This window comes from Argentina silus (assembly GCF_951799395.1).
Source record: "Argentina silus genome assembly, chromosome: X".
Lineage (NCBI taxonomy): Eukaryota > Metazoa > Chordata > Actinopteri > Argentiniformes > Argentinidae > Argentina > Argentina silus.
The window spans coordinates 16,488,588-16,508,351 of record NC_139653.1 but is presented as its reverse complement, the minus strand read 5'-3'; the positions used below and the strand labels follow the sequence as shown (position 1 = coordinate 16,508,351).

General features: G+C 41.1%; 1 protein-coding gene across 3 annotated transcripts; it reads right to left on the bottom strand.

Moving 5' to 3' along the window:
- Window positions 1-537: 537 nt before the first annotated feature.
- Window positions 538-9,296, bottom strand: spartb (spartin b). Of its 3 annotated transcripts, none has more exons than XM_083694862.1 (8): window positions 9,228-9,296; window positions 7,577-8,425; window positions 5,487-5,684; window positions 3,974-4,109; window positions 3,617-3,811; window positions 3,348-3,506; window positions 3,137-3,227; window positions 538-2,466 (listed from the first exon to the last, which is right to left on the bottom strand). In XM_083694862.1, exons 2-8 carry the CDS (start codon window positions 8,417-8,419, stop codon window positions 2,262-2,264), a joined length of 1,827 nt encoding a protein of 608 aa, XP_083550988.1. In that variant the 5' UTR covers window positions 8,420-8,425; window positions 9,228-9,296; the 3' UTR covers window positions 538-2,261. The 3 variants fall into 3 exon arrangements, with proteins under 3 accessions (XP_083550988.1, XP_083550989.1, XP_083550990.1); XM_083694863.1 differs by having other exon boundaries at window positions 7,577-8,421; XM_083694864.1 differs by having other exon boundaries at window positions 2,410-2,950.
- Between the last annotated feature and the right edge of the window lie 10,468 nt (window positions 9,297-19,764).

Here is a 19,764-nt window from a genome sequence, read left to right as displayed (position 1 = left end):
GCACTAGTTAGCCTCAAAAATAGGATGGCTTGTGGTTACAATTAGCTAAAAAAAGTACCTTAAAAAGCCTGCAGAGGTCTGGAAAAAGACGTTGTGAACAGATAAGATCAATATTATCATGTACCAGAATGATATCAAGCGTAAAGTGTGGAGAAAATAGGCCCAAGATCCACTACATACCAACATCTAAATGGTGAAACCAATATGTACACAAATACCCAAAAATAAAAGCTAAGAATCTATATTTAACCTCATAGTAATTGTTTGACTTCAAATTCAAACTTTTGGAGTACAGAGCCAAAAGAAGAAAACATCCTTGACTGTCCCAATACTTCCAGAGGGCACTGTATTTGTTCAAAGAAATTCCAATAAACAGAAATACAAATACAAATTCTTCAAAAGCTTTTTATTACACTACATCATTTTAGTGCATCATCTCCCCACATGTTATTATCTGTTCACATATGGCAACAAAAGCACACCAAAAGCAATTTTGTGAGATTGTTCAAAGCTTAAATTATGTTTCTATGAAACAGTAATTGAAAGAGAAATAATTGTTTTTCTTAAATAAACCTCATTATCAGAAGAGGTTAATTTAATTCCTCATTAGCGTTTAAAAGCAGCATTGCATGTTCAATGAATACACATGTACAGTACACATACATTTACTGCCAGACTAATCGTCACACTCAAAAAGCTTTCCACATAGTCTAAAAAGGCTATTCAGAATGGTCAGTTGGTGTCTTTAAATTATTCTTCAGTTTTTGTTTCACAATTGTGTCATAATTAAAAAGAGAAATGTGTCCTTATTAATGACATTGTTTGAATGCCTTTTTGTTTACATGAAGAATGACAGGAAGACACATGACAGATAAGGATGTCATTTTATAGAAAAAAATCTATATCCAAGTTTTGTATAATGCATATATCAAGATGATGTCACCCTCTCAACATATAATGAATTGGATCACAGGACAATACTGTAGTATACAAGTGTTAGGGTAAACTAAACAAATCCAGTTCATAACTCTACTGCTTCTATGGGTACAGTGGAATAATATTTTCAATCTGGCAGGATCATGGACCATGAGTGTTATGCTTTGTGATACCTGAGAGCAGTCTATTCATGACGATGTGAACACCAAACATATTAGTTCTTTTGTTTTAATGTAGTTTTCATACTGCAAATATCCAGGTCAGCAGGAAACATAGACCAAGACACTAACATTTAGAAACTTTCCTTTTCAATAGTTAATTTCAAAACTATTGCAAAACAGTACCTCTGAACAGGTCTAATGTCATGGATTGATTTTTCTACTGCATTTGGAAGAGATAATCTTAACAAAGATAAATATGAGGGGTAAAGTCTATTCACCCTATTCAAACTCCAGTATGTAGTAGACATTTGTGGAGTACGGAATAAAACAATCCAAACATGTTTTCCTGCACTGAAGAATATGTTTGGTTTCTTTTGGTTTCACACATAAACATCATTCTTACAGCACGAGAGTACAGTCTTACTTTGACAGTGGTTGTCTTTAAACAGACATATATATATATATATATAATAAATCTGAAATCTCCAACAGGAACCATGTTCTCAGTTATATATATATATTATATAGTAGAGAGAGGGAGAGAAAGAGAGAGAAAATACTTAAATCCCATCCTCGTTGCACAGCCTTGCTTCTCCCTCCTAAAGACCTCTTCACCCCCACTACCCCCCTGTACTAACCCTAACCCTAGAGACCTCTTCACCCCCACTACAAGTTTCTCTCCTGTTTTAAAAAAATAAATAAAAATCTTCTTCTAGCATTGTGACTGCCAATGGCCCCTGGTCTGAGCATTGATTACTTTATCTTATGATGACTGATGGATAGATGATTCACTTACTTAAACAAATGTATTTGTTGTAAGTCGCTTTGGATAAAGGCGCCTGCTAAATGCCGTAAATGTAATATGTAAATGTAATTCCTGCTGTCTTCTCACAAACATTGCACACACATAATGTTACGGTTTCACTTCAGCCTATCTAGAATTGATCCAGAAGTAAACTTCAGCTCATTATACCATTAATTGTAGATTACAGTTCTCAACAGTTGTATCAAACCCTAATTAGATATCTATAAAGTATAATAGTGAACTAGTCAACTATGTAAATATAAAATGTATTTTAAATAGCATTTAAATATAGATAGTTTTCTTTATATAAGAATACAAATCATGTGTTAAGGCTCCAAGGAAAAGAAGAAAAGAACAGACTATTTGTCTCGTTTCTCCACTTGCTTTTTCTTATCTGGTCTGTCCTGAAGATTGTAGTCCTCCAAAATGGCTTGGGCTGTCTGCTTGCCTGTCTTTTTCACCACCGCTTTGATCCCCAGGTTGTCGATGTTGAAGGCAGTGACACCCATATTAATGGCAGAGTTGACAGCATGGTCTGTAGCTTGGCCTGCTGCTGCCCCATACCTTAATCAAAATCAATCAAGATTTGGTGAGGGGGGTAGACTAAAGGGAGTGGGGTGAGTGGGAAGAGGCCTGGGCAATTACAAGGAACTGCAAGGACAGAAAAGACAGCAAAGACAAACACACATGCTAAGCATGAATCACCAAGAAGTGATAGATAATCATACTATCAGGAAAAGTTGTATATTCTGTGAAGTCAGCAAGGAGAGATAACATTGTTAATTGTGGCATTTTCATTAAAAGCATAAAGTAGGAAGAAATCAGTCTTGGCTATGAATTATGGGAGTAGCAGTGTGTTTAGACAGCACAGAGGTGACTATCAGCAGACTTAATTTGCTGAATATTAACAGCCAAATCATCCAAGAGGCTAAGCCTTGGCCATGCTTGTGATTATTTATTGAGGGTTAGTTTGTTAATCTGGGTTTAAGAAAAAATACATGTCTTCTTGTCATTAGGGGGATCTAGGATGTTTTGTAGACCCCTAAATCTGCAAAATAAGTAAAAGAGAAAAATGTAAGTGCTTGTATGTTTTTACTTGTAAATGCAAGTGCAGGTTACACAGCAAAAACTGGTTTGGCAAGCAGTGCTGGGTGGAAATATGAAAATGTAAGCATGTGATACTGTAAATCATATGTGCTCAATAGGAAATGCACAGAAAAAGACTTATGCTTACTTATGCTTCACAGTGGTGACCGTCTCTGATGCTACACTTGTGGTGATGTTCTTTGCTGCTACTTCCAACCCAGTCCACATGGTGGCAAATCCTAAGTGTAGGTTCAGACAATAATTGAAACAATGACTAGAATTGGGAGAATATGGTACTATTGTTGTACTGCTGTTTTTAATTATTGCCCGATTAGTGACTGGTGAATACCAAGCAGTACCTTGAACTCCACTGGCTGCCACCACCATGGCTCCATCGATGTTAGAGCGCCCATCCTTGTCTTTCTTCATGGATTCAGGGATCAGTTTGCCTCCATGTTTCTTCACGTGTGGAGCCAACTCTCGGCCCACACAACCAGCCACAGTGCACACCCCATCCACTGCAGCACACCACAGGAAAACTCAGACCAGTCAGCCAAGAGCCAGTCCGCACCATCAACACCAGAGAGAAATCAGACAATTTGCTGAGATAAAGAAACATCCTTCTCACCCAGAAACTGGCTGACTTTGACAGCTCCGCCAGTGGCCTGCTTGGCCACATGGAGGCCCTTGCTGACAGTGGGGCTGACATGGGTGGGTGTGTCTTCTGGAGTGATGTGTTCCCGGAGTTTGGATGCTCCCTTGTGAATGGCCTTGCCTGTAAACTCAGCTCCCTTCACCAGCCCCCAGCTCAGCCATGACGCACCTGGAAAGAGATAAGTCATATGAGGCATAGATATTACTCTCAATATTACACTTACTGTGAAACTACGGTACAAACGTTTTTAATGCTAAAAAGTCTGATTAAAATAGCATATTTCCCATGCTCAAACCCATGTGTTTAATAGGCTCTAGGTAATGGGCTCACCTGTGAGGATCCCATGAGCCACCTTCTCGCTCCACTCAGGCAAGGGTTTCTCCTGCTCCGCTGCAGAGGCTTCCTCAGGAGGAGCGATGGGCACCTTCTGACTCAGGTTAATGGTGTCTGCTGCTTCATCTGGGGCCTTACAGACAATATAGTTAATAATAGCTTGCCCTTGAACTTCTGTATGCTTTTGTACAGCATATCCAGGTAACTTTTATCATGCATAGAGTACATGGCGCCTATCGGTAGCAGAGTAATACTCTAAAATGTATAACACATTTTTCTTGTCATCAGACATCCCTTTTCATCCATGTCTTCCAGTAACCCTGTGGTCTCTTGGTCCCCTTAAGCTGCTCAATACAATGCCTTTTTATTCTCAAAACAAAGAGAATGTCACCAAACACATTCGTAGATGTCCCCTTAATTAAGAAAAACAGTGAGGCTTTGTGCTAAAACCATTGCTGTTCTCTACCAGTCACAAATTATCTGTTACACATGAATTTACTCATTCTATCATGTCTAATAAAGAAATCTGTCAACTTGTTTATAAGAATCCAAGAAGCTTTCCATGTAAAAAGTATTCTATCAACAACAAGATAACGTCCATTAGTAAAAATCTTGCTTGATTCAGCTGAGGCACAACCTCAAACTCCATAACTGTAGTGATTGACACTGGTCTTGTTCATTCAGACCCTTGAGGCTGTGTTCTAGCTAGGTAAGAGCATTAGCACTCATTCATTCCCCTCACCTGCCTATTCTAAATCCCTAGACTGCTGAGGTGAGGGTTATTCAAAGAGGCATGCCAGCTCAGAAGCAAGCAGGCACAATAGTGCCTTCAGTGTTTGAGACACTGACATTGAGAGGGCCCATGGAGGGCCCACTGCTGTAGCGGACTGCTATGTATTAGCAAGCAGACATTGTACACACCATAAGAATTGTCAGGTGCCCTTGTTTAGCCAGTTTTTATAAAATATTCCCTGAATAGTAAGTAGCCTACTCTGATTTGAAAAAGAACAGGATTTAGATTATTATTGTTTCATGAATGGGAGTTCTAAGATGAAACCCCCATTAAATCCCCATTGTAATTTGAATCTTGCATGCCACTGGGATCATGCAGGGATAAACAAAAACAAATTACAAATAAATGACAACCCTCTACAACATGTTTTTGAACCACCAATTAGGAATAGGAGTAGCCTACTTTTAATTCTCTTCACCCAGGATCCATAATAACCGCACAAGGGCACTTGTCAATATGTGGTGTGGCAATGCTTTGGTACCTTTTTAAACCCATCTTTTAATGTCTCAAATACACCTGAAATCTGTAAAAACACAATCAGGTAAAGAGAAACATTTAAAAGAAAATTCCTCTAAGCATCCCAGCTATCAGATAGTAAGGTGAACACAAGTAATTCTTTGTATGCACAATTTCAAGAGCCAAACGTGCATCCACAAGCTGCCCAAAACAAAACATGCTTTATGTATGAATACATTATGATGAGCCTCAGCAGCTCACCTGGACCCTGAGATCAGTCATCTGGGAGAGAAGGTCCTGAAATATCTCCCTGTCTGAGGCAGGCAGCTCAGAGGACAACACCACCCCAACATAGGACCCTGGAGCAGGGGCCATCATGTCAGGGAACATAAACACCCCAGTGTTACACAGGAGAACCGGGGAGTCTGTGGCCATCAGTGGGTACAACCAGTCACACACCTGAAAGATATGACAGAGAAAAACATTGTCTGATTAAGTCAGTAGGCCATTTATGTTATACAATACATTATATACATATACAATACATGGTCATGCATATAGACCAGGGGTGTCAGTCATTTTGGCCCAGGGGCCACTTTTGTCTTCTCCAAGGTCTGGAAGGCCACACACCACTCACCTTGAAAAATGAGTTCTCAGACATAATGCAACTATTAAAATAGTTGTATAACATTATCATTCCTGCATAACTTGTATGTGGTTTTAGTTGTTCTGTTTTTTATTCAAGATTTGACCCCTTAACCCAAATAATACTGCTGCACAGTACACTTGAGTAACCTTAGCTCACAGAGGGGAAATACAAAGGCTGGTGGTAAGTTGGGAGAGCCTGACCAGGTGTTACTGTTATACTATTTGAGGGCCTTTGGGAAATGAATAGCCTGACACCTCTAAACTCTAGGGCGCCACATAACAAAGGCCCAAAGCTACAGTACACTGGCCTTGCCCATAAGGTAACATCTAATGATGTTCTTGCTGTCAGGGAACAGTCTAATTGGATGTGAATCGGATTGAGAGATGGAAGAAGCTTGGTGGGTGATGGTGGATAGAGCAGTCAGGCCACTTTCTCAGTGTATTAGCTTTTAAAAAGGATCAAGGGGTACAGGACAATAAAATGAAGGACTGTTGACTGTCGAACAACTGATGTCACTCACCCACTGGTTATGGGGTAATGGTGCCTGGGAAATTCCTTATTGATGAATCAAACACCAAACCCATGATACGGTACTGACTGAGGGATCCATTCAATCCAGAGTAAAGAAGAAGAAAAAGAAAAACTTTCTCTGCACTGCCTGCTTGCATGACTGTGTGAGACACATATTAGGCTAGGCTATTTACACAAACTTAAACAAAAATAATGTCTCAGAAAGTCCTTTATTAGGCCTACTTGTTTTGATTGCACAGAGCAGGGCCCTTATGAAACCGTTGGGCAAGGCACATGTAGTCTGGCCTACATGTTACGTAACTAGCCAAGCCATAAACAAATCTAAAAGCATCTATGACCAACTTACATAACTCTGTATTATTTCCACCTCCTTATCTTATCACCTTTCTCTTTAGGCTAGGCTACATGTTTATACAAATAGATTTTGCATGCTTGTGTAAGAAACAAGTAGGCCTTCTAGTCTGCTTGGCAAAGGAGCACTGACTGGTGGTTCAGTGACGTTAGTTTCTTTGCTTGCGTGATTGAGGGACATTATTGAGGTGAGTTGATTCTGTGCCCTTCTCTATAACAGGCTACTACTCCTTGCTGATTGAAGGGGCTGTATAATATCAACACCTCTGTTCAAAGAGTAGTGCTGGTGTAATATTCTGTTCATGTGGCATGTGACAGGAGCAGGCAAGGGTTATTATGACGATACAAGGGGAAAGCACAGCACTGTAATCAGCATTCAGCAAGCCATCCAAGAAAATGTTTAAAAGATCAAATTCCCTGTCTCCTCTAACTTGCTGTGATACATTTCACTGTACATGACACGATGGCCATTGGGGCTTTCCCAGGATGACATCATTTTCAGAAATCCTTTGGGATTAAGAGCACTGAGTGACCATGCTCATGTGATACGGCACAGGGGACATAGGCTAGTTAATTAACTCTCATCCCTCTGAAGACTCATTGAGAGGAGTTAATGAGCAAAGTAAACAACTTATGAAATAAGATTAAAGGGCACTATGGATCAAGCAACACTGATTTTATCAAACACTCAAAAATCAGGACTACTGCAGAGATGCTGATTAAAAGAGTGGCTTGAAAGCAAAATAGCAATACAGTAGACTGAGTAGAGATTGTACAAACCAAAAAATCCATCAACACATCTCATTCCTATTTATCTTACCTGTAGGAATGCTGGAGGTCGGCTGGGCATTCTCTCTGACCGCTCACTGGTGAACTTGACCAACCGCAGAAACCCTGGGTAAGATGGGGCACTAACTTGACCGTCAGGTGTGACAAAGAATATCTGCACCCCATGGGGAAGAAAGAATAGCTCCTCTCCATCCTCACCCAGGTGCTGAGGAGAGGGAGGAGAGTTGGATGTATGGCTGTAGAACCCATCCCCAACCAGTGACAGTTCCCCAGCATCTGTGCCATAGGAGATACTTAGGTGGCCATCGGCTGCCTGAGGAGAGTATGCAGGAGGGAGCTCGCCTGGAACTACAGGTTGTCTTGATGGAGAGAGAGGCAGGGACACATTGCTCAGTGAAGTCGTGCCCCCCACAGCTCCGGCTGGTTGACCGTTAATGAAGGGCAACTTTGGTGAGGACTTTTCTGGCTTCTCCAGATTCTCCTTAGCTGGGATATTTGGGTAGAGGTTTTGTGAGGCTGTCCCTGTATTACTTGCCCCAGTTACTCCATTGTAGATAGGTTCGGCTCCAGGGTCTTGACTGGTCTCTAGAACAGCTAAGCGGGTTGTTATGTTATTCAATGTCTCCTTCATCTTCTGCTGCATCTGACGGGCTGATTCCCAGGAGCTTCCCACACACTCCTCACCCTGTGAAGGAACACTTATGGCCCTGAGGAGGTGCTGTCGCCCCTGCTTGTACTGCTCCAGTGCCTGAGCCTTGCGTCCTGCTTCATCCTCTGTCAGTCCTTTGTTGATGCACTCAAAGGCCCTGTCGTAGCCATCTTTAATCACCTGGAGTCTGGCTTTATCAAAGGCATCTTGTTTGGCTTTCTCCATGCCTATCTAGTAGAAAGATGTATCGTGAATCAATCAGGTGAATGGGACATTCTTGATTTTACTCGAAAATGTTGCATTCCCAAACATCCTTATGATACCGCAACAAGCAACACATACATTAGCAACAGAGACATTATACATATGTTAGAGTGATAGATTGTTATTTATAAGTCACAAATACATGTTGAAATAGCTGAGTTTCGTCGCATCGGCTTGGCCATGTAAACCATCAAGGAAGGAATGTAATAACACATTAATGGTATTCACTCTCTGGTTTAGCTGCACACTATTAATGTGTCAACGCCATAATTGTAAAGGGAGATACAGATACAATTGCGATGCGGTCTGCCATGTTAGAATGAACTAAAAGTTCACTTTATACTCGAAGCCGCGTTGGAAAACTCCGTCTCCGGGTATAAAGTTAATTTGTAGATATGCTGATTAAGCTGCCTTTAAAGTTTGGGATATTTCGTGGTGCCTTCAAAACTGGAATCCGAAACAAGCAATCACAAATTGAAATAAATTCGCCAGCTCCGGTAAGCCGATCGATGCAATGAAACCTTACTTCGTGTCGGAGCTAGCCAGCTCCTATATCAGTTCGCGTCGTATCATTCCCAGCTTGATTCTTACAGTCAGTATATTATGAACGTGGAATCATACGACGTGAATGTGATGATGGGGCTAGCCAGCTACCAGACAAGTTAGTTACTTAAAGTATTTAGTGGTGAACTCAGAAACGTTTCTCAAATGGTGGAGTTAGCTATGCTAACATAAACTAACATACTACAACAAACTAACATAAACTTACCAAGCGTTAGCAGACGACAGGCTCCTGTCAAAAATGGGGTGATCAACGTCTGACGTCTTTACTGGCAAGAGACAAGGCTGTCATGTGCTTCCAACAATCATGTTTTGCTAAACGAAGAAAATGTAGCAATAACGAGATCCCCGAGTTGACAACCAGTTTCGCAATCTTCTCTTTTTACATTCGCTTGTTTTTGTATGGTAAGGTACGAGGGACATAAAGAACGCACGAACCGAAATGTCATTGAACCTCTACCTCCAAATATAGCTTCTTCCTCCGCCGCACAGACAGGTATATCAATGGCGTAGACGGGGAACAGCGTCGTCATGTATTAAGGCAAGGCAAGGCAAGTTTATTTATATAGCACATTTCATACACAGAGGGAATTCCAAGTGCATTTTAGGGTCAGAGTGCAATTATTAGCAGCAATTTAGTTTCAAATTAAGGCAAAGGCGAACATAAAGGTTTTTAGCCCATTTTTGAAAGTAGTAGTCCCAATGATTTTCTGGATAGAATAAACATGTGCTTTCCCATTAGTGACACTTTTATGTGGTTTGATATGTAAACATTGGACAACCAGAAATGGTTTCCTTGGCTGGTTATATAGAAGTAATAACCAGCCTCTCAGCAGTCATAAACATTGGGCTATAATGACGAATAATCCTCATCTTTGGCTCAAAATGGCCATCTGCTTGTATCTCATATATTTTGTATCTCATATATCTTGTATCTCATATTCAGTAGAACTATGTACCATGGAAAAAAATGTGACTGAAATAATGTCTCTATGAACAAAACAACACAAAAACAATTTATTTTCATTTAAGGTTATCTAGGTTATCCGGCGTAGACTGAAGACCCATCTCTTCAGGCTACATCTTGACTGTCCCTCCTAAAGATCCCTTAACCCCCCACTACCCACCTGTACAGTTCCTCTACTGTAAATAATAATAAAAAATAAAAAAAAGGAATCCTTCCTTCTTCTTATGATGACTGTGTCGGAAAAATCTGGACCTCCCTCGACCTGCTCTACCACCTGGGTGGTCCTCATCGTTGTCCCGGAGTGGGATACAATATAGCAGAGATGATGACAGGGGGGAGACAATAACACCCCAGGGGACAGCTACACTAGTATGGAGGAGACGTCTTTGGACGGATCCCAGGCAATACCAGCATGAGGAAGGTGAGGTGACCCCGCCAAGGCAATATCAGCATAAGGTCACCTCCACACGCCAACGTAAGAGAGAGGTGACCCCACTGGGAGGCCTCATTCTTGATCCTCGGCTTAGCCCAAAACCTGCTACGATAAGGAAACGAAGGAAAAGTACAGCAATGAGAGGGAGAAGTGGGCCTACGGGAGAAAGCAGCGGGCCTAAACAAGCGAGAGAAGGCCGCGGGCCGAAGCAATCTGGGGTGGAAACTAGGAGAATGGCCAGTAATAAGGTATGGGATGAGAGTACTGGAGGATCCAGCGTTAGAGGGCTCACCGAGAAGGAGCAGTTCATAGTCCTGGGGCAAGTGAAGGAGACGGAAGCTCTCATCCTTAAGCAACCAGATAGTATGCCAGCACTGGTTCTAGAGGTGATCCTGCCCCCGAAGAAGGTGTGGATGGAGTCAGAGGATGCGCCAGGCCCGAGTGAGGGTTTGTTCTGCCAGAGCTGAGCCCACCGGAGCTGGAGAATGTGGAAGCATTCCAGGAGAGTCTGTGCAAACTAATGATGTTTTGAAATCGAATCGAATATACCCAACATGATGTACTAAAACAGTAACTAAGACATGATATCAGTAAATCCAATGGGCATTTCCATAAGACCCCTCGGAGAACGGATCCCTAAGAGTCCAGGAGGTCTTGAGACCAGGAGGTCTAGCCCAATCGGGGTATCCACGACCAAAGTCCTCTCAGGAGAGAGTTTAGACTTGGAAGCTCCCAGCCTGGAGGCTGACTAGTATTGGAGTAGGCTCCCTCTTAAGCTACCTTAACTAGGTTTGCTAGAAGTTGAGTGACCGCTTTACTTGTACTAGGAAGTGTGGGTCGTCGAAGTCCCTCGGCTGAGGGCTCGGTGCTGCTCCGAAGAAATCAGCTGGGCTGATAGAGGAACCAAGAGTATTCATTGGTTGCAAATGCCGATGCTGGATGGGGCCTCTCTAAATTTAGATTTATTCAGACAGAGTAGGGACAGACAGGGTAAGATTTGATTTTTCTACTTCTTTTACATTATTATTAGATTTTTATCATCTCTGATATGTATGTATTCTTTATCTTATACTTTATGTAACTTTGATGCCTTATTGCATTGCTATGCTGTAACGCTTAAAGCAAAATAAAGTACAAACTTGCATTTAAAGACAAATAAGTATTTTAGTTCCTTTTGTGCTTATTTTAGTTCCTTTTGCGCTTATAACATTGTAAGATCTGGATGAATTGGATGAATTGTACTCATCTATAAACAGAATCCTGTAACCACACCAACTGGCACTCATATTAGAATAGAGCCGTTGTTAACTATAGGGGCTTTCCTAGCCTTGTTTTCCGTTGTGGATCACTTATGGAGCATAGCTGAAAGCTGAAGCAGGGGAAACTATAGGAATTAGACGGTTAACAGCAGGGTGAATCTATTCACCACTAGCCTAATAATTATATCTTTAGGAATCCTATTAGGGTAATACCCTTTTGGCTAAGGATTCAACCCGTTAGTCGGAGGGCTAGTCCAGGGCTCCTGTACAGGGCCTATTGCCGGGAGACAACTGATGTATAGATGATTCACTTACTTTAGAAAAAATTTAATTGTTGTAAGTGCCTTTGGATAAAGGCGCCTGCTAACTGTCAAAAATGTAAATGTAAATGTAAATCTAAGGAATTAAAGGTTAGGGTTAATATATAATCCCCATTTATCTGACCTTGGAAACACTGTCTGGGAAACAGTATAAGTTATAGGCCTAGTGTCTGAACCATAACTCAGTAACATGTGCTGACCAGACAGTGGTCATGTTCCACCAGCCTGGTTGATTTCTCAACCCCTGCATACTTTACTTCTCCACCTGTGGCCACAGCCAAAATCTAATTACCTGAAAGCAGGCGGATGCATCTATTGGACATCTGCTCCCCCGCAATAAAAACACAAGGCTGCAAGTTGATCAAATCAAGCTAACCAGTGACTATATGACCATTAATCTCAATTATAACCATACTGAAACAGCAGACATGTATTGTTAACCTGACAATGACCTCACTCACAGACTGAAACTTTGAAGCCCATCCATTTCTTAATCAAACCTTATTATGACATTATGATATTCAGTGTTATGGGCTATAAATTCTGCTGCCAAAGGGAAAGGAAATTAGTTGGACACTTTGTGAACTCCAAAGAGTCGATCAGTTCTGAAGAATCCCCATACATTTTCAAGGTATCTTTATCTGTGTCTCAAAGCATGTTGGGTGAATAAAGGCATTTACTCATACCATTTTTCCTTCAAGACCATCGCTATTTGCTACACCCTATCAAACTGGCACAGTTATTGTCTCTTGATTATTAATATAATATGACAGCATACTAGCATTATAAATGGTATGTGCCCAAACACTTTTCATGACCTGTGATGTGCATAGGAATATTGGCATTTGGTGTTCCTAGCTTCAGCAGTGTGGTTCTAAGAATTGCAAAGAGTCTGGTGGTAGTTCAGTGGAGTGAGAGAGAGCGCGAGTCAGATCATTGAGTGGCATCTGGCAGTTCAATCTCTGGCAAGAGGCTTGTGGCAAGTGGCAGGTCACATGATGCTAAATCCTGTGGCATGTCTCATTCAATTCTGTAGCAGCATGGCAGGCAGAAAGAAAGTTCCAGTGTAGCTAAAATGTAGTTAGTTAGTGCTAGTTATAGTGTAGCGTTTATGATTAAAAAAGTTAAATCAGACAACAGGTATGGTAAGAGTGATTGATGTAGCTCGCTATGTCTTATGTTATTGTATTGTTTTGCTAAAAAAAATGTGGGCACTAGCTAGCCGGAGCGGGATTAGGCCTGGGCCCAATTCCAAATCGATCCCTAGCCCCTCTCAGATCCACTAGTCTTTTTGTATTGAATTCCTTCATACAAATGGTGTAAGCAATCGAGAAAAACTGTAATTGGAAAATGCTTTAAAATCTTTTTCCGCTAAAAAAATAAATAAAAAGAAGAATAATGTTGATGCACTCACACAACCGTGCATCACTTACAGCCAATCAACCCTGTGACTGTATTGAGTAACATCAGAGGTTTTCAACCTCAACTATGCGGACGACACTCAATTATACATAGCTCTCTCATCGAGTGACTATGCGCCTATAGACTCACTCCGTATGTGCATTGACCAAATTAATGACTGGATGTGCCAAAATTTCCTCCAACTAAACAAAGACAAAACTGAGATAATTGTCTTTGGTGCTAAAGACGAAAGGCTGAAAGTTGGTGCTCATCTTGATTCCCTTCCTTTGAAGTCTAAAAACCAAGTCAGAAATCTGGGTATTATTATTGACTCAGATCTACATTTTAACACTCACATCAAGTCTATATCAAAATCGGCCTATTATCATCTTAAAAATATAGCAAGAATTACAGGATACATGTCCAAACAAGACCTAGAAAAACTAATTCACGCTTTCATTTCCACTAGGTTAGACTACTGTAATTGTCTTTTCTCAGGCCTTCGCAAAAAAGCACTTAGGCAGTTACTGTCACGCCTGAGGTTGCTGTCTGGTGACTCTGGCGCCCCCCTCTGGCTATACGGGTCAGTGGCCTCCCAATCTACCCTGAATCGTCACACCTGTGTGTTCTGTCCCCTGTTTGTATATCTAGCCTGTGTGTTCCCCATGTCTTTGTCCGAGATTCTCCCTGTCTGTAGTAACCCTGTCTGTAGTAAGTACCCTGTCTGCCCGTCTGTACCGTTAGTCCCAGTGATTATCCCGTTCTACGTATTATTCCACTTGTTAAGTGTGTACCTTATTTAATGGAGCTTGTTTACTGCACCCTTGTTTTGCCGTTTGGTCCCCGTGTTTGTTTGTACCCCATTCCCCACTTTTGTGTATTAAAACCTCTGTTTAGAAGACTTTACGCTGTTGTCTGAGTATCTCTCCGCACTTGGGTCCACCGCACAACCCCCCGCCCTAACAGTTACAGCTCATTCAGAATGCTGCTGCTAGAGTTCTAACAAGGACTAAGAAAGCTGAACATATTACACCAGTCACAGGTTTCTGCATTGGCTACCAGTATGTTATAGAATTGACTTCAAAATACTATTACTTATCTATAAATCACTTAATGGTTTAGGGCCAAAATACATCGCTGACTTACTTCCACATTATGAACCCTCTAGACTTCTTGGGTCATCAGGGACCGGTCTACTAACTGTTCCTTGGATTAAAACAAAACATGGTGAAGCAGCATTCAGTTATTATGCTACACATAGCTGGAATAAACGTCTGGAAGATCTTAGATAAGCCCCAACTTGGACTACTTTCAAAAATGGGCTAAAAACTTTTATGTTCGCCTAAGTTAACTAAGGTATTTGGGTTAGAGTCCCAAATAAACATTTGGCCAATTAAAATTCCCAAACACCCGGGGAACAGGTATTCTAAGGTAAAGAAAACTAAATTGCTGCTAATAATTGGACTCTGACTCTTATGACTTTCTCTCTGACTTTTATTCTGTTTTATGTCTTTTATGCTTTTTTATGTTTTTAATTTTATTTTTTATGCTCTTTCCTTTTTATCTATTTTATGTAAAGCACTTTGAATTGCCTCTGTGTATGAAATGTGCTATATAAATAAACTTAACTTGCCTTGCCTTACAGGTGTCAGTCCAGCCGACAGCTTTTCCATCACCCCCTGCCACACCCCTTAAGTGCCCCACATCTGCTCAGAGGCCCCCAATGAGCGGCCCACCTCATAGACTGCCAATAAAACCTGTTTCAGCACTCGGCCAGGCTAAATTGGCCTACGCCTTTAGGGGAGTTACCCAACCTAGAAATACCAGACAATTTTAAAATTAGAAATACTACATTTAAATGCCAGAAGCCTAACTAATAAAATGGACTTCATCCATACATGGGCTCAGCAGGCAAACCCAGACCTTTTTATGATCTCTGAAACATGTCTAAATATGTCAGTGCCTGAACAATGATGTGTCCTTAAATGGGTATACCATATTTAGGGCAGACAGAGAAGGGAGAGGGGGAGGTGTGGCTATTTTTGTCAACTGCCATTTTACTGCATCTGTTCTTCTGTCCTACAGTCCCAAATCAATATGAATGTTTAGTCCTAAGTGTGTGTTTTGGAAATAACTCTAAGCTGTCTGTGATAGGCAGGGACGGCCATAAGCATAGGCCATATACACTCACCGGCCACTTTATTAGGTACACCGGTTCAACTGCTCGTTAACGCAAATATCTAATTAGCCACATGGCAGCAACTCAATGCATTTAGGCATGTAGACATGGTCAAGATGACCTGTTGAAGTTCAAACCGAGCATCAGAATGGGGAAGAAAGGTGATTTAAGTCACTTTGAACGTGGCATGGTTGTTGGTGCCAGACGGGCTGGTCTGAGTATTTCAGAAACTGCTGATCTACTGGGATTTTCACGCACAACCATCTCTAGGGTTTACAGAGAATGGCCCGAAAAAGAGAAAATATCCAGTGAGCGGCAGTTCTCTGGGCGAAAATGCCTTGTTGATGCCAGAGGTCAGAGGAGAATGGCCAGATTGGTTCGAGATGATAGAAAGGCAACAGTAACTCAAATAACCACTTGTTACAACCAAAGTATGCAGAAGACCATCTCTGAACGCACAACACGTCAAACCTTGAAGCAGATGGGCGACAGCAGCAGAAGACCACACCGGGTGCCACTCCTGTCAGCTAAGAACAGGAAACTGAGGCTACAATTCGCACGGGCTCACCAAAATTGGACAATAGAAGATTAGAAAACGTTGCCTGGTCTGATGAGTCTTGATTTCTGCTGCGACATTCAGATGGTAGGGTCAGAATTTGGCGTAAACAATATGAAAGCATGGATCCATCCTGCCTTGTATCAATGGTTCAGGCTGGTGGTGGTGGTGTAATGGTGTGGGGGATATTTTCTTGGAGTATTGTTGCTGACCATGTCCATCCCTTTATGACCACAGTGTACCCATCTTCTGATGGCTACTTCCAGCAGGATAACGCGTCATGTCACAAAGCTCACATCATCTCAAACTGGTTTCTTGAACATGATAATGAGTTCACTGTACTCCAATGGCCTCCACAGACACCAGATCTCAATCCAATAGAGCACCTTTGGGATGTGGTGGAACGGGAGATTCGCATCATGGATGTGCAGCTGACAAATCTGCAGCAACTGCATGATGCTATCATGTCAATATGGACCAAAATCTCTGAGGAATGTTTCCAGCACCTTTTTGAATCTATGGCACAAAGAATTAAGGCAGTTCTGAAGGCAAAAGGGGGTCCAACCTGGTACTAACAAGGTGTACCTAATAAAATGGCCGGTGAGTAAAAATAGTTTAGGATTTCTGGTTCTGCCTAGGCCTGTTGTCGCGTGCCCCCTCAACTGTCATCAGCAGCACGGATCTGAAGGAGGATGGGCGTGATGCGTGGTCCATTAAAAGACCATTCAGCAGAAGTGACAGCTCCAAACTGTAGACAAGAAAAATATCGTCAGGTAGATTTTTATTTTATTTTAAATATCATGAAGAGGTCCAAGCCGTCTGGTGCACAGGGGAGAAAGTGAAAAAAAGGGTGAGGATGAAAAGAATGCTAAATACAGAGGTATGTTGAATGACTGTGTTTATTTACGTTCATTATTATTATCAAGCAAAGTTATAGATAGCTAGCTAGCTAAACTAGCATTGAGAGCTGGCAGCTGACCTGCTGTACCTATTATTGAACCAGCTAGCTAGCTACCTGTTATTATTATCTGTTTGTTCCATCTGACTTGATAAATCACAAATGACAATGGACATACAATTATTTGTGTAGGCTGAATGTTTTCTTGGCACACTTTGGGCCCGTTAATACTCAATAAGTAATAATCAATCATTGCTTGAATGCCACAGCCTATTTGAGTATTGTTGCTGACCATGTGCATCCCTTCATGGCCACAATTTACCCATCTTCTAATGGCTACTTCCAGCATGATAATGCACCATGTGACAAAGCAAAAGTCTTCTCAAACTGGTTTCATGAACATGACAATGAGTTCAGTGTTCTTCCGTGGCCTTCTCAGTCACCGGATCTAAATCCAATAGAACACCTTTGGGATGTGGTAGAACGGGATATTCACAGCTTGAAAGTGCACCTGAAAAATCTGCAGGAATTGGGTGATGCAATCATGTCATCATGGACCAGAAACTCAAAGGAATGTTTCCAACATCTTGTGGAATCAATGCCAAGAAGAATTGAGGCTGTTATGAGAGCAAAGGGAGGCCCTACCTAGTATTAGTATAGTGTTCTTAATAAAGTGTTCAGTGAGTGTATGTAATCGGTTGTTCTCTTACAAAGGGGCAACTCCTGCTTCTGCTGGACCATCCTCCTCCTCCTCAGCCTTGGTATGCCGTACCCCAGCCATGTAGCAAGCCCCTTTCCTTGACAAAGAAATTAATGCTAATGCGAAAATATTGTAAACATTCACTAACTTAATTAATTTAGACGGTCAGCCCTTCCCTTACCAATCCACTGCTCCACATGGCTTAACGTTATGCAAAAAGATAAAGTGTCACAGAGCTGTCACCCAGTTCATCGTGAAGGGCTTGCATCCATTCACCACTGTCGACTCACCCTGGTTTCTAATAGTCTGATAATAAGTGATTTCAACATTTAAAACCAAACATAACAAATGATTATAGTCCTGTAAATTAAAATGCTACCATAATTTCATTAATGTTATATATTAATATATAATTATAATTATTTATATATAATATTCCACCCTGTCCCACTAGACACAAGTCTAAAACAAATACATACTTTCTTTATCATAGGGATGACGAAGGCCCTCAACCCATGATACACCCCTCCCTATAGGACTATGCTTGGTATGAGGTTGAGAAGCAAAACATTATCCAAGTGTCTCCAAAGTAGCCATTACCAGTGATGGGTGGACTAGTCTAGTAAAGGATACATTATACTTTTTAAAGTGTTTTCTGTATAGTTTACAATATTGCTGCAGAAAACTGTATACTTGTTTTATGTTATATACGCAATAAAAGCAATGCCAGTTCTGTTCTCAAGAATTGTCTTCTTTCTTCCAAAAAGTATAGATAATGTTATCGATAAAGTATTGGATCGTTAAGCAGTATCGATGATGGTATTGAGTTGATAAAATCCTAACGACACCCATCCATAATTATGAATAGCCTAATTCATAACCACTACATAAGTGGACTATCAGGCAATTAAAACTGACAGGTATTTGAAACTAAAATACATTCTTTTAAGTTTTGTGGTGTTTGTGGGATTTACTTAGGCCAGTAAGCATATGCAGCTGCTTTAATCATAATGACTAGTCAGGCTGCTCAGTATTATTGCAGATTGGGACCTACATAAATCTATTGCATATATACAGTATGCATGTATGCTTGTTTTGGCTTACATCTATTACATAACTTTCAGGGTGCACTTACAAAATACCTGGCACAGCCCATGGGCTGTGCACCAATGCACAACCCTGACCCTGCTACTGGGGAAGGGAGTCAAGATACAGATCCGCTTTCTGCATCACAGCCTGCAGCAGGTGAGTCTTGTCAAGTTTGTTAATTTACTGTGAAATTGCCTGTTGAGTTATTATTATTGCATATTACAATTGCACTTGTATTACCAATAACTAAATGGACTTGCAGGTGAATATAGAAAATTTGTGGAGGGAGCTGAAGCTTCGAGTTGCCAAGCAAAAGCCTTGAAACCTTCAGGATTTGGAGAGGATCTGTAAAGAGGAGTGGACCAAAATTCCTCCTGAGATGTGTGCAAACCTGGTGACCAACTACAAGAAACGTCTGACTTCTGTGCTTGCCAACAAGGGTTTCTCCACCAAGAACGAAGTCATGTTTTGCTTGGGGATGAAATACTTATTTCCTTCGATCAAATGCAAATGAATTTATAACTTTATATAATAATATAATAATAATATAATTTTATCTGGACTTCTTTGTTGATATTCTGTCTCTATTTGTTAAAATAAAAGTACCATAAAAATTATAGACCGCTAATTTCTTTGTAATCGGGCAAACTAACAAAATCAGCAGGGGATCAAATAATTATTTCCCCCACTGTAACTATATGCATTTATTTCTTGCTTTGCCTGCAAGTGAAAGGACACTAATCATAACACCAGCCCTATGTTTACGTACAACACTACCTCCACCCACCCCATCTACTTCCACTGAAACACAGCCTGCAGAAAGTAAGTCCACAAAAGCAGCACCTATCAATCCTGCTGACTGGCCAGCATTGTCTGAAACGGTGAGTACAGTTGATTTTGTGAGAGTTGGTAAGCAGAGGACCCTATCAAATAAAGTCTGAAT